The sequence below is a fragment of the Equus asinus genome, chromosome 20, assembly GCF_041296235.1.
Source record: "Equus asinus isolate D_3611 breed Donkey chromosome 20, EquAss-T2T_v2, whole genome shotgun sequence".
Taxonomy (NCBI): domain Eukaryota; kingdom Metazoa; phylum Chordata; class Mammalia; order Perissodactyla; family Equidae; genus Equus; species Equus asinus.
Window position 1 is genome coordinate 106,458,028 of NC_091809.1, and position 14,949 is coordinate 106,472,976.

The following is a 14,949-nucleotide window of genomic DNA, read 5'->3' on the forward strand; positions in this document are numbered from 1 at the left end:
AGGACTCCAAACCTTCTCACGTGTCTGCACTTCTTTTTTCTTTTAATTCAATAAACTCATTTTCATTAGTATTTACACATGCTTTCCCCTCTCAAATGGCTAATTTCTGCTAGCCTTTCAAAGTGCATCTTATATAGTTTATAATACGTTTTCCAGAAAGTCTTCCCTGGATTAGCAACTCTCCTATGTGCGCCAATCAATCTTTTTAAACTTCGCCTATGAGTCATAGTTCTAGTCTGCATTGGCAATTAGTGCTTTTCTTGACTACATCCCCCGCTACACACGCACACTGGCCATAACACATATAAACACACACACACAAACATACACACTACTTGCTTGTTCATTCCTTGAATAGGACCTTAGGGTAGTAGTTTAATCTTTCTGAATCCAATTCTTTTATATTTTCAAAATGAGAATTATAATACCTGTCTTATCTTCTTGCAAAGACCATATGAGAAAAAAATGGGAAAAAAATGTATGCATATATATATGATACTGAGATAGATAACACTTTCTTTTATGGTAATTAACAAGTCTGTTCAAATTTCACTGTAATTATTGTATTTATTGACTAATTTTCATGGATATTTTGCTTCTTCCAATTAGCAATAGAGATTCTTAGACATGTTTGGCAAGAGGTGCCTTTTCCATGGGTTTCTTTCCGTTCAAACCATGGATGAAGCAAGACCCCTACATGCTGTTCTCCCTCTTTTTGTTGTTAGTCCTGGCAAGCTGATTCCGACTCCTAGCTACCCTGTAGACAGCAGAACGGAACCCTGCCCAGTCCTCCTGCACCGTCCTCTCCCCGGATGGAGCTGGATCACACAATGCTCCCCTGCTATTCATAGGATTTCCACGGCCAGTTTTCTCCCAAGTGAGTGGCCAGATCCTTCTTCCTAGTCTCTCTTAGTCAGGAGGCTCTGCTGAAACCTGTCCACCATGGGTGACCCTGCTGGTAATTGAAATACCGGTGGCATAGCTTTCAGCATCACAGCAACAGGCAGCCACCACAGTGTGACATTTGACAGATGGGTGGTGTGGTTCCCTGACTCGGAAATGAATTCAGACCACAGTGGTGAGAGGGCTGAATCTTAACCCTTAGACTTTTTTTTTCTTTCTCTACCACCAAGCCTGGCTATACCCCCAAGTTTATTCCCTCAGTGTCAGAAACTGTCTATGCCTCTGAGCTGCATTGGTTCAAATCATATCTCTCCCTGTAAAACTTCAAGGACCTTGGAAAAAAGTGTGGTGATGTCATTGGAAAATATTTTCCAAGAGCTAACTGACAAACTACGTTATACATGTAGACGATGTAGAAAATGTTCTGGAACCTCTCTGTAGCCTGGATAGTCCTCAATGCAAAATGAATTTTGAATGGATTTTGCTTTAAACACAAGGGCGTGGGATTCTTACTAAAGTGATGGAAGCCGAGTGGAAGCGTTCTGGGGCTCTCATGGCTTTTCTTCCTGTGTTAGACAGGACTATGAAGAGCTGGAAAGGCAGCTGAAAGAAGTCTTTAAGGAGCGGAGCACCATCCTCTATCAGCTGACAAAGACAGCAAGAGAACTTGATAGAATTAAAGACAACCTTCAGGTGAGAGCAAACCCGATTTTCCCAGCAGCAAAGGAGGAGAAGGCACCTGGTTTGTCTCGGTGGTTTAACATGTAAAGACCCCTGCATTTATTACCAGATTTGAATATGTTTCTGGACTTGACCATGGGAGTTATTATTTATTATTATATGAACTTTGAAAAGAAATGTCTTTTGAAATGCAGTCTGGGAATCTGTAGTTTGCAAATTCAGGAATGAGAAAATTGCGTGCTTGGCAAAGCCATCAATTTCTCACAGCTTCTAAGATCAATTTGACCCTGGTGTTTCTTATATCACGAAGTGATGAAATGTAATTATGACTGAGTTAAATGAATATAGAAATGATCTCTAGAAGACAACTTTAAATTCTACAAAGGATAGTTCTCAAAATTCTTTAGTAAACTTCATTACCAAAATGGGTAAATGCCTTACAAAAGTGGGTGTCATCTGTGAAAATGTGTTAGCACTCGGTGAAATCTCAATCAAAAACCAAAGACAAGATCTATATCTGATGAGAAAATCTTTCTGAAATATCGGAGAATGTATTTTAATATTTGGCTTTAACATTGTATTTATTGAGTTCATACTGTGTACTAAAAGCTTTGCATGTACTACAGGATTTAATTCTCATAATGCATCTATGAGGTAGGTATTGTTAACATGACTTTTCTTGTTACACATAAGGAATTATGCTTAAAAAAGATGTTACTTTTGAATGCCACAAAGGAAGCCAGGACTCAACTTCAGGCATTCTCGCTCCAGAGCCTGTCTATGAGTTATTGCTCTGAACCGTATTTCTGAACCATGTTCATTAGGCTCTGGTTGTTATTAGTTCCATTTTATAGGTGAGAAAAACAGTTAGAGAAAGGTTAAGAAACTAAGAGCACAGAGAGAATTAGGCAGCAGATCTGATATTTGAACCCAATGCCCAAGCTCTTGACCCAGAAATGTGTTACATCTTGAGAACATGGAAATAGCAAAAAAAAAAATCACCCCTGTTCCAGTAGGACACAGTGAGAGGTAGCAGAATGATTACAATGCAGGAATAACAGTGCTGTGACAGAAGTATGCACAGAGTATTAGGGACACACTGATGAGAGTAAAATGGGTGCATACTGATTTCCACAGGAAGCTGATGCCACAACTGCACCTTACCATTAAGTAGAAATTCACCACTTATATGAGGCTGTGAAAAATATTTAAGACACCTACACCTTCTCAGAGGCATGGAATGCCTGGCACATTGAATATATTTCAAGTGTATGGTGAAGTGCCCGTGAGTGGTCAGTATTTACAATATTCCCAGGACACTCAGTCTCTCTGTACCAGTAGCCTAAGTTGAGACATCTAATTACAGTCTAGAAAATTGCATCATACAAATATATAATTTCATGGAGTCACACTTTTTGAGAGGGTAACAATCCCACCATTAAATGTAGTTGCAATTTTTAAAATGCCTTTTGTTTATTTTGTCCCAGCCACTGTGCAGTGTTTTTCATTTTTTATCTTATTAAATCCTCTTAGCGACCTCTCCTCAAAATTAAGGTAATATTTTACTCATTGTAAAATGAGGAAATAAGACCCAAATAGGCCACAGGAATTGCCCAATGTTATACATCTAATAAATGGTGGTTCTGGGTTTCAAATTCATAGTAAATAACTATATAGCCCATTGTACTTATTCTTTTTTCCAATGGTATTTCACAAAGACATGAGTTTTGAAAGTCGTGTCCATCTCTGTAACCCTAGAACTTGGGTGGCATGGTAATATAGGTCAATCAATAAGCATTATGTTGATTAATCAGTAGGTATATTAATGATAGGTATCCCTTAAAGGCATTAAAATTATTTTCCAAGAAGCAGACCCCACTTTCCTGGACATTGCTGGGAAGTAATGGTCAAGAACACTCCAGCTCCTCTAATTGGATGCACTTTGCAGGCCCCACCTGCATATCTACTCTTTTCATTTCTTCATCTCATGTTTTGTTTTTATTTTTTTGATTTTAAATTTCTTGAGGACAGTCCCCTGCCTTTTTAATCTTGCTTTCCTTCAGACTGCCTAGTGTGTAGCAGATGGTCAGTAAAGGAGGGAGCATATTCTTCTTGCACTTTTCACCAAGAGCTTTCACACATCTATCATCCCCTTTGAGTTTTCAACAACCGTCTAAAGTAGGCTTTCCAAGAGTCTCACCCCTGGTTTTCAGATAAGGGAGTCAAAGGGCAGAATTTGTGACCTGCCCCAGGTCATATGGCCGTGATGCACTTTGAGCTGTAAATCCCTTGATTGGTGACTTTCCCCCCAGTTTAATTCCTCCTCCTGCTTTCTTTGTATGTTATGTAAAGCCACTTGTTCCAAATAAGCGGACACCTTTTATTGCCTGTTTCCTAATAATAACCTCAGTCAGTCATTGTAGGGAAGAAGTTTCTCCTATGAAGCTTGGCCCATGACATCCCTATCAGAATGCTTATCTTACTAGAAGAAAATTGTCTGTTTTTAGCATTAGACTGGAAAATGTGTGAAGGCAGACCCCACGCTTTTGCACAGGTCTTTGCGTAATTCACCATAGATGTTTGTTAAATAAATATTAAGTAAACCAAGTGTTTGCTGTTGCTGCTATTGTCAATTCTCTACCTGTCACAGCTGCTCTTCCTACAGACAATATTATTGCCTCTCAGTTTCAACTTTTAATATCAAGAAAGACAGCTTACCCTGTTAAATAGTTTATTGAGTGAAAATAAGGAAGTCCTTGGGGAAAACTTACTGGGATAGATTCTCTAATGAGAAAAACTCAGTGGACTTTTCTGTTTTAATTCATGGGCGGCAAATGCTGAATTTGCCAGAGTAAATAAACACTGAAGACCGACGTGGCATATTCTTTTCTTAATGCCCTGTCTGGATAGACCAGTTCCAATTTTACATCCTCTAGTTTTTCTGTGTATTCTGTGTGTTACTCATCAATAATAAATAGACATGACCAAGCAGGTGCATGCTTTTTAGTTGCTTTGATCTGAATTGTGTTATTACTTAGATTATTCAGGGGGGCCTTTTAACTCCCCCTGTGTTTGTAGAAACGATGCCAGAGCTGGTTTAACTAACATGCCTGCAGAGAACACAGTAAAACTTCAAATGAAGAGCAGAAGACGTATTCTATACTCACTTATAAAGAGGCTGGGGTATTTGGAGAGCACTTTCTCCTCCATCAGACCTCTAAAGGCTGAGACTCAGCTCATTCTTCCACCCGCTGTGTAGCACATGCACTAGTTGGTGTTACAAACTCCTGTGTGCATCCTTAGAGTCCTGAGGACCATGATGGCTTTATTTACATTCTTACTCCAGGGCCTAAGTGCAATGACACCTGTGCCAAAGAGACAAAAGTAAAGTGAGCCTCAATTTATCACTTGAATAAGACTTCCTTTTCCCACTTTTCTTATCAGTCTTTGAAAAACGTTGAGAAATCTGCCCAAAGTGATGTTCAGATGCTTCTGGAAATAGGTCAGAAACAAAGGTAAGACTGCTTTCCTTTTATTTTCTCTGTTCTTTTTTTTCCCATAATGTCAAACTCTATTCAGGAACTTCACAGGAAGCAGTTCGTTCTAAATGCATTATTTTATTAGCTACACCCAAATGTGTGAGAATCTTGTTCAAGGGCAGATTCTTATACAGTAAACCTAGCGTGGGGCCAGGGAGTCTGCATTTCTAGCAAGTTGCCTGGTGAGGGAGCTGCTGATGCTGCTGGTCTGTAGATCACAATTCCAGTGTTTAAGGATCTGCAGTATTCTCCTCCATTGTCTTAGTAAGAGGGACCCGAATAAGTCTGCCCATTATTAGTCAGGCTCAAAAACATTGACCTCACTGGACCATTTTGAATGGTATCAAAACTTGATCATGGTGATAATGGTGGGGGTGGTAAGGAATGGAGGAACCTTATTAACAATTTAAGTAGAATTAGTACAATGTTATTAGTATTGGCTTGTTTATTTTTGAAGGAAGTGCATTATGAGATAGATTTCTATGCAGTATAAAAAGCTATTTGATTTGAAATTGCTTCTCAAAGGAAAAAAGTATTTTAAGGTAGAAACAAGCTAGCATTTGTTGTACCTTTGCCAGAGGCTCTGCTAGATGCTTTATATATATTTTCTTGTTTCACCCTCATCACCTTATGAGGTAGATATTATCCCTGTTTAATAGAGAGGAAATTGTTGCTCAAAGTGCTGAAATGAGTTGCTGAGAGTGGTGTTAATTGGAATTTGTTCTGCGGAGTCTCTCTCAATAGCCACCCCATGTCACGTTGGCTCACTAATCGCAGAGCCCAAAGCTGTTACAGAGTTTACACGCGTTGCTCTATGTCGTACCTTCTCACCATCTTGTATCTTCTCTGCTGTCCTTGGCTCTTGGACCCAGAAACCTCTCATTGACAAATTTGATTGAGTTTACGACTCGTTAAAAACATAATCGAGTGTTCTATATTGTCTTTTTGTTATTTAAATGAAGTCATTATCTCTTGACCATGAAATTCTTTACAAAGTCTAATATTAAAAAGAGCTTGTATAAAATATTGGTCTGAGCATGTTCCCAAAATTACATCAGTTTAAATGATTGTATGGGCTTGACATAAGCCACCTTTTAAAGTACCTATGCTCAATGTCACACAAGTATTTGTGGTTCATTGAGTTAGTGTTGGACAATTGTCAGCAGCATTTTGAATAGAAATAACTAGTCAAAACAAACTGAGACATACTGCCCCTTATTACTTTTTGTACAAGATTCCCTGTTGGGAAAGGATAATAAACAAAAATACGAAAACAGAAATGACTTCTGCACGATGCATGTGCAGCACAGTGAGAGGGTGGTAGTGACAGAAGAGGACAGAGTGACTCAGGGAAGAGCAGAAAATAGAGCTGTATGCATGGACTGGGACCAGGGATAAAAACTCGTATGGGGTGGCTCAGTGTGGGCTTCAGCATAAGCAATAGAGAACCCATCATTATCCACAATGTGGATAAGGAAAAGCCAACTCCTTTACTTTGCTGTTGTTTATATAACTTATCCATGGCTGTTCCTACATGATGCACAAAATCCCCAGGCAAATCAGAAAAATCGTGGTTGGGTCTATTAAGAATCTCAGATCATCATCTACACATTTGGTATGGTATACAAATGACTGGATGAGGAGCAAGCCTTTCAATTAAGAGATTAAATGGAGCAGATGTTTTTGTACTGCCATTTCAAAGTTTTATCACAATTAGAAAATTTCTTTAAAATGCATAACTTGTATAATGTACAAAAGTAAAGTCAGAATGGAAAATTCAATAAATTCTAACAATTTCTGAAGAGGACATGACATTTGACATAATATTAGTTTCTGCTGCTTACTTAGAGATGTATAAAAATCATGGTTATCTGAATGTGAAGAAGGCTGAGTATGTCATTTCCAAAATGAACGATATTAATAAACAGTAAAAGAGAAAAAATATCATCTTGGAATATAAAAAATATTAACTGCACATTTAGAGGATGGTCTGAGTCTGAGAGCTTGTGATGTGTTGTAGATGCCATTTGGCTATCCATGTGGCTCCCAATAACCCCTTGTCTTCTGGGATACTTGCTACCTGACCCCTCCCTGGAGGAATGGTCCCTAAAAGTCATACTTTATTTATTTGACTCTGACACTACTGGCCACAGTTAATTGGCTCAGAGGTGGCCACCAAAACAAAACTGGATCAATTAGAGTTTCCTTCTTGGAATTGTAACCAAGAGGCAACTGACCAGTCTCTCTGGGTAGCTGGAACCAGATTGTATGTAAGTAAACTCAGAGACAATAGGGTGGCCATAAACAACCAGTTGGAGGGAGCAGAGAGTGCCTTGCTGTCCAAGAGAGACAGAGACAGGAGTGTGTGTGTGTGTGTGTGTGTGTGTGTGTGTGTGCGTGTGTATGTTTTTATGTGAGAGAGACAGAGAAAGTTGTATTGACTCGGGAGCGTTACATTTTCAGAAATGTTTAGACAGCCTAGACAGTGTTCTCAGAAGAGTCCCCAGGTTGATGCAGAGACTTCTGAACCACACTGTGTGAGGAGCGAGAGTGTGTGACCGCATAGTAGAGACTCTGGGGAAAGGAGAGTCCTTTGAAGTGCCTAAAAGGCTGTCTTGAGAAAAAAGGAATAAAACATTTTATTCCCTGTGGTGGTTGGTGGGTGGAGATTCCTAGAAGGCAATTTTGGACTCTGTGTACTAAAGGATTTTACAATATAGCATTCTTTGAAAATGAAAAAAATGCCTGGGATGGTGGCAAGTTCTCCATCTGTGATGTTATTACAATACAAGCTGGTAACCACTTGAAAAAAATGCCTTCCTGTAGAGTGATTTGGGTGAGCGTGTTTTTATATTTATAATTTGAGATGCAAGAGGTGTGAAATAGCTGACCTTTAAAATCCCTCGTAACCATGAAATTCTGTGCTAAAATCGCTTAACACCTGAACAACGTATCGCGTGTGTCACTGGAGCCATCAATGCTTCAGAATCAAAGCTTCAGTTCAGTACCAAATAGGGCCCTAGAGTAGCTAGCCATAGTCTGAGCGTGTCCACTTGGCAGAGAGGGTGGTACATAAGTGAGTCATCAATCAGCTCTCGTGGGAGCACGACTTAGCAAGTCTGTGAAAGACATTTGGGGCCACGTAAAGCACGAGAGCAATGAGAATGTGCAGAAATAAGCCTGGAAGGCAGAAGAGAAGATGGGGAGAGTCAGCAGATTCAAAATGCACACTTTGCCATTCTGACTGACAGCTTTCCTTGCCCTGGAAATGTCCAGAATTCTCTACCTTCTCCGATTATTAACAGCTTTTATGGTTTATTTTTGTTTTACTCCCTACATTGCCTATAGATGTCAGTAAATGGGAATTTTTGAATATATATATGCTCATTTTAATTTTTATAAAACGTAATATTTTATAACCTAATTTAAAAACATATATATCATTTTTAAAAAGAAAAACTTTTAAAATCCAAAAATAATTAATTATTATAAGATTTTATTATAACTTTTTTCAGTTGGAAATATCATGTTTGACTGTATTTTCATTTAGCACTTGTGAAGATTTGAGTGTTAGCGATGACATGTAGGTCATTCCTTTCTCTCTGTCTCTCAGTAGAGGTAGAATAGTGACTCTGGGGTTTGGGCACATAGGCTCCAGAACACAATGCCACCACCTCTCTATGTGTCAGTTTTCTTTCTATTTTATGATATCAAAATTTGATGCAAAATTTATAAGAGTGGCTGGCATATTGTAAGCCTACAATGTATGTATGTAGATAGTACTCTTATATTTTATTATACCACAAGTGCTCTTTGTGGAAAGCATCAGAAACAATAATCGAAGCCCTGATTTTAAGGGTCCATATATGAAGCAATTCTGATAAAGGAAGCCTGTGTGAGGCAGTAACGGAAGCTGAAACTTGAAATCCACTTTAAGCAAAAGCATACTGTAAGCTTCACTCCAGCAAGCATAAATCACCAAAGAACCAAAGTGACTGTAATTATTTCATAACTTGTTCCGATTATGTTTTGCTTCAACAAAGTCCAAATTGATTCCAACAGTCATACAAAGTCTCATTGACATTCTTGAAGTGGAGGTGGAGACCTAAGCATTTCTAGAGTACAAAATCTGGAGGCACCCTTTGCATGAAGGAGCAGCTTGCAGTTGTGCAGGATGTAGTGGTCAAAGAATGAACGTAGGGACCCAAAGTGGGGCTCATGGTTGTGACAAAGATCTCATATTTATTAAGTGATTATTTTCCAGGCACTGTGCTAAGCATTTTGCCAAGCATTTTGCCTACATTGTATCATCTAAACCTCGCTACAAACCTATGAGGTAGTTGTGTCATTGTGCCCATTTTATAGATGAAGACAATGAGTCTGAGAGGGTGCTCTCTTAGCCTCTAGTCTCTCTATTGTGGTTACGCACCCAAGTTCCAGAGGTAGCCTTTTGGCACCAGATTTGTAATTTTAAATTAGTTTGGGTGCTGGTAAGACTAGAAAAGGCTTCTGTTTGGTTGTTGCTGCTGCTTTGAAGGAATTTATTAGTCCAGCCAGAACTGACACACACACTCACTCGCACACTAACCCTTATCTGATATCTGAACTTTTTGAAATGATAGCTTAGGTGATAAAATGAAGGCACAGAAAGCTAATATGATTTGTCATAAGTTAGTAAATCCTAAACCCTTGAGAGGGGTGCAGTTTTATGGAAATATTTATATTTTGAACAGGTGAGAGAGGTTCCATATATATTAGCAAGCTTGAGACACAATGCAGATATATATGCAGACGTGTATTTCTTTTCTTATCCCCAGTAAATGAGGCAGCCCTCAAGTTAGAAATAAGTCTCTTTTCTCACTTACAAAAAGTCTCAGGCCTTATAAAGCATGTCTAAAGCACAATGCTTTAGGATTAATCAATTAGGAACGTCCAAAGGGAATGGTAATTTATCGTATCAGCAAGTCTATGGTGACTTTTTCTAAGCAGCGTGTTCACACCCTGGCATGCTGTCACTAGAATTAGCTTTTCAACTCTAATTATTATATTGATTTGATTAACACATTATGCAGCTCACAGATGATTGACACAGTAGGATTCTTATAAGACACAATAGCAAGGCGATTTCCTTTAAATACGGCTTGCTTTTAGTACTTGCACAGGAGAGAAAACCCTTCATTACCAGAATCCTGAGATATATTCTATAAGCTCAATTGTATCTCTATACGATTCTAGTTGCCTGTTTCCTCAATGTACATAGACAGCAAATCTTTTGTAATGTACATAGGAAATAACGGAATTATATCATGTCTCTCTTTTGCTTTCTATTTTCTACTAAACTAGAGAACAAATGAAGTCTCTCCAGGATGTCCTACAAATTCAACTTAAAGAGACAGCTGATAAAGCAGAAAAACAACAGGCTACTGTAAGTGTGTTTCTCTTTTGTATCCTTTGCTGTGGGGCTGGGAAATTGTTAAATTTTTTTCCAAAACCACTATGGAACAAATATACCATGAGAAAAGAAAATGAAAATGCAACAAAGAAAATGCAGTCACCAAGATCATAAAAATACTTGGCCAGCACTCATTCCAAGAAAATATTTTTGTTGTATTTGATTCTTAGGGGTCTTCTAATTCCCACCTTCATTTATGGATGAGGAACTGAGGATGCGAGTGTTGGTGTCAGGCCCTGCATCAATGGCCCTTGAATTATGGGGTGTAACTGACCTTGAACTACATTAAGCTATACAGATTCCTAAGCCACACCCCGCATCGACTGACTACAAATCTCTCTCTCAATGTGGGGCCACGCAGTTTGCTTATTTAATCAACTCCATAGGTGATTTTCATGCACCTCAAAGTTTAGGAGTCACACTTCTCTTCAGAGTTTCTCTCCCAAAATGACGTTCTCTTGACCCCACATTTCAGTTCCTACAGCTAATGTTCACCATAGGGGGAGGGTGGTGCTCTTGATGGCAGTGCTGGAAACTAGACTCCCACCTTCTTCCCCAGACCCACCTTATGCACCATTTGTGGGGACTGGACCTTTCTCTTGTTTCCAGAACCTGAATCTGTTCTAAAATATAGTATATTAATGGGCAATTTGAGGTACAGTAAGGCCAACAGATCAGGAAACAACTACCATGGAAAAGATAGTTTATTTCTCACAGTTCTCCAGACGGGTAGCATGCCATGTCACGGGAAGCACACAGGGAAGCTCCAGGTTGGTCACGATGCAGAGGGAGGTGGGGGAACTGGGGGCAAGAGCCTTTACTGAGGTTGCTGTGGGAAGGAATGGGGAAAGCAGGGTAAACCGGCTCAGGATTGGTCAGTTGGAATGACTTCAGCGGGCTCTGGGACATGGGATTGCCTCTAGTTGTCTGGTACCTGGCCCAGGGTAATTAGGACAAGTGTATAGTGGCTTGGAGTATGAGAACCAATACAAGGGGTGACTGGGGTTGTGGGCTCTGTATTGGTTAGTTTATATCTGAAAGCATACCCCCAGGAGTAGGACTCTTTGGGGGGTGGGGTGGGGAGAGAACAGCAATGAGAGAGGCAAAAGATTAAGGTAGGTCGACTCAAGCTTAGTTTGGGTTGTCTAGAACAAGGCTTGTCTGCATATGTGTGTAAGGTAGACGTAAAGTATCAAACTGACAGAGCTAGAAATGTAGTTAATGCACGAGCTCCATCCAGGTCAGTTACCTGGGATCCTGGCCCCCCTAAGAACTGGCAGCCTGCCTTTCTTTGGCGAGGCTTCCTTGAGCAGCCTGGAGCAGGATGTGGAGTTTTGCTTCTGAGACTCAGCCCTACCTGACACCTGGGACACCTGCTTTTTGGAGACAGCCTTTCTAATAATGACTAATGTTGACCTTCCTAGGGACAGAATTGTTTTTGTTAATAGATTCGCTGTTTCCTGCTCTGCCCACTTGTAAGGACAAGCGCATTGATTCTTCTCGGCTATGCCACGGCAACACTCACTGCTCACCTGCAACGTGTCCTAATGTCTGGCTCTCTGGACATGACACGTTACATAAAAGAATAGACATATTCAGCACCAGCATATTGATCCTTCCGCTCCACATCTGACCCAGCCCACTGAGTGGCTCTAATTGCAACCCACCCCATTTCTGTCTTGATGTAGCACATTCAGTCTGGATTTCTTCATAGTCTAGTCACAAATTATGGCAGTTAGAGCAGAATAGAAGTGCTCACACATACTATTTTCTCAGCTCCTCTTAGTAAAATTATGCACTATTTTTTTTTTTTTACTGAAAATAAGTGACTCAGAGAAGGTAAGTTTCTTGTTTATATTTACACAGCTAATAATTGGTAGAGCCAAGGTGTGAATACATGATTATTCCAACATGTTAAACAAACTGTGTCTAAGGTCCAAAAAGAACAAAGTTATAACTTTTGAAAGAGCATAGCAAAAGTCAGAATATCTGAGTGTGGGAAACCTCATGGACAAAAGATGCACAGTTGGGAAGCGGAAGGAGGTGGGACTGGCCGAGTCACCTTTGTCCTGGTCTCAACATGCCTGAAGTGCTCACCATTTGATCTTGAGGGAGGGTTTCCGTCTCGCACCCCAAAGTGCTCTACTAGCCCAGAAACTCCCTGTGTGGATTCACAACCTAGCATCTGCTCCAGAATAAGAATACTCTTGTTTTAAATTCCTCCTGGGCCATCCACTAGCTCTGTGAAATTGAGCAAGCTCTTTAACGTCTGCAAGTTTCCTTATTTGCAGAATTTTGGGGATGATTCAAATTAAAATAATATATACAATTTCCCTGAAATCATGTCTGGCATGTAGTAAATAGTGAACACTAAACTAATGTCATTCTCCTTCCCTCTCTCCTTCCTTTTCCTTTTCTTTCTTTCCTTCTTTTTTTGAGGAAGATTGGCCCTGAGCTAACATCTGCCACCAATCCTCCTCTTTTTGCTGGGGAAGACTGGCCCTGAGCTCACATCCATGTCCATCTTCCTCTACTTTATATGTGGGACACCTGCCACAGAATGGCTTGCCAAGTGGTGCCATATCTGCACCCCGGATCCCAACCAGGGAACCCCAGGCAGCCAAAGTGGAACGTGCACACTTAACCGCTGCGCCACTGGGCCGGCCCTTCTCCTTCCTTTTTCAATTTCATCTCCATCACGTCTTAGCTGGGTGAATATAAGAAAGTTATTGTCTATCTCTAAGGCTCTTTTATGGTAAAAAGCTTGTTTGTGCTACTTATAAAACAGTTTATTTAGTGATTATACGAACTGATGCATGCAAAGTGTTGAGCAGACTGTGTAGTGACCTCAAAATTGTATGAAAGCCCTACAAGACTGCCCCTCCCCAATCAACTTTAGACACCAATCACAGGCCCAGGTTGTCACCTGTGCTTCAGACTGGCCAGCTATAAATTGGAGATTCCAATGACCCCCTCCTTGGATTTGATTAATTTGCTAGAGTGGCTCACAGAACTCAAATATTTTACTTACTGGTTTACAGGTTTATGATGAGAGGATATAACTCGGAAAAAGCCAGATGGAAGAGACGCATAGGGCAAGGTATGGGGAAAGGGTGTGGAGATTCCATGCTCTCTGGGCGTGCCACTCTCCCCAAATCTCCATGTATTCACGACCCAGAAGCTCTCTCTGAACCCTGTCCTTTTGGGTTTTTATGGAGGCTTCATTACTTAAGCATGATTGATTAAATCATTGGCCGTTGGAGATTGATTCAACCTCCAGCCCCGCTCTCCTTCTCAGAGGTCAGCGGGGTGGGGCTGAAAGTTCTAACCCTCTAATCACATGGTTGGTTCTCCTGGTAATCAGCCCCATCCTTAAGTGCCGTCCAAAAATGCTTAGGAAATTCTAAGGGTTATAGGAACTGTCAGTCAGGAACTGTGGTCCAACTATATATTATAACAAATCACTATGTCACAGTCAATTATCATCATCATCACTATTACTATTTTCTCTTTATAACCATTTAAACCCTTTGTTATCTATTAATATTGTAGTAAGAATTATCAGGAATAAGAGAAGAATGAACACCTGAAAAGAAGAAAGATTAAAGTAATATATCCCATTGTTCATAATTAAAGATGATTTATTTGCCCAACTCTACTTATATTGTTGTTAAAAATAGTTTTGTTATGAACTTTATGGATATCATGCTGTAAGTTGCCAATATCTGCTCTTAAAAGCTGACTTTGAATTGTTTGAGACTGACCTCAGGTTCCCGGAAAATTAGAAACTCTTTCTTTATTGGAATTAGACATTTTACCTATTAGTCATCAAGGTTAAACTCGGCTTCATTGTCTCTATTATTAACGACTAGATAATTGAAGTGACCTTTTTACCGTGGCTTGCATTTTCTTAACTGCAGACTGACTTTTCTTATTTTTATTTACTATTATTGTCAATTTTGGTTTTTAGTAATTATAAAATCATGTCTCTATATAATTATTATATCGTAGATAAAAATGTATATGTACATATATGGGTGTATTGGTGTGTGTGATTGTGTGAGTGTGCGTATGTGAAGCAACAGAGAGACAAAGACAGAGAGATGGGGGGAAGAGGGAAACAAAATATATTTCAGTACAGGATCCTCCTTTATTCATTATATATTTTAGAAAATTAAAATATATAAAAAGAAAAGTTGACATATAATGTGTGTAACCTTTTCATTAGAAATGGAGTTCTTGGGGCCGGCCCCATAGCCGAGTGATTAAGTTTGCGTGCTCCACTCCTGCGGCCCAGGGTTTCGCCATTTCGGATCCTGGGCGTGGACATGGCACTGCTCATCAGGCCATGCTGAGGCGGCTTCCCACATAGCA

At 39.8% G+C, this 14,949-nt stretch overlaps 1 protein-coding gene across 3 annotated transcripts in view; it reads left to right on the plus strand.

Moving 5' to 3' along the window:
- LUZP2 (leucine zipper protein 2) overlaps positions 1-14,949 on the plus strand; it is a 459,231-nt gene that overhangs the window by 205,120 nt on the left and 239,162 nt on the right. For 2 of the 3 annotated variants that reach the window (XM_014848672.3, XM_014848664.3), the window contains exons 2-4: positions 1,479-1,596; positions 5,029-5,099; positions 10,467-10,548. In XM_014848672.3, the coding sequence (XP_014704158.1) occupies positions 1,479-1,596; positions 5,029-5,099; positions 10,467-10,548 (271 nt within the window). The remainder of the gene's footprint in view (positions 1-1,478; positions 1,597-5,028; positions 5,100-10,466; positions 10,549-14,949) is intronic. The other variant, XM_070491364.1, reaches the window with a different exon arrangement.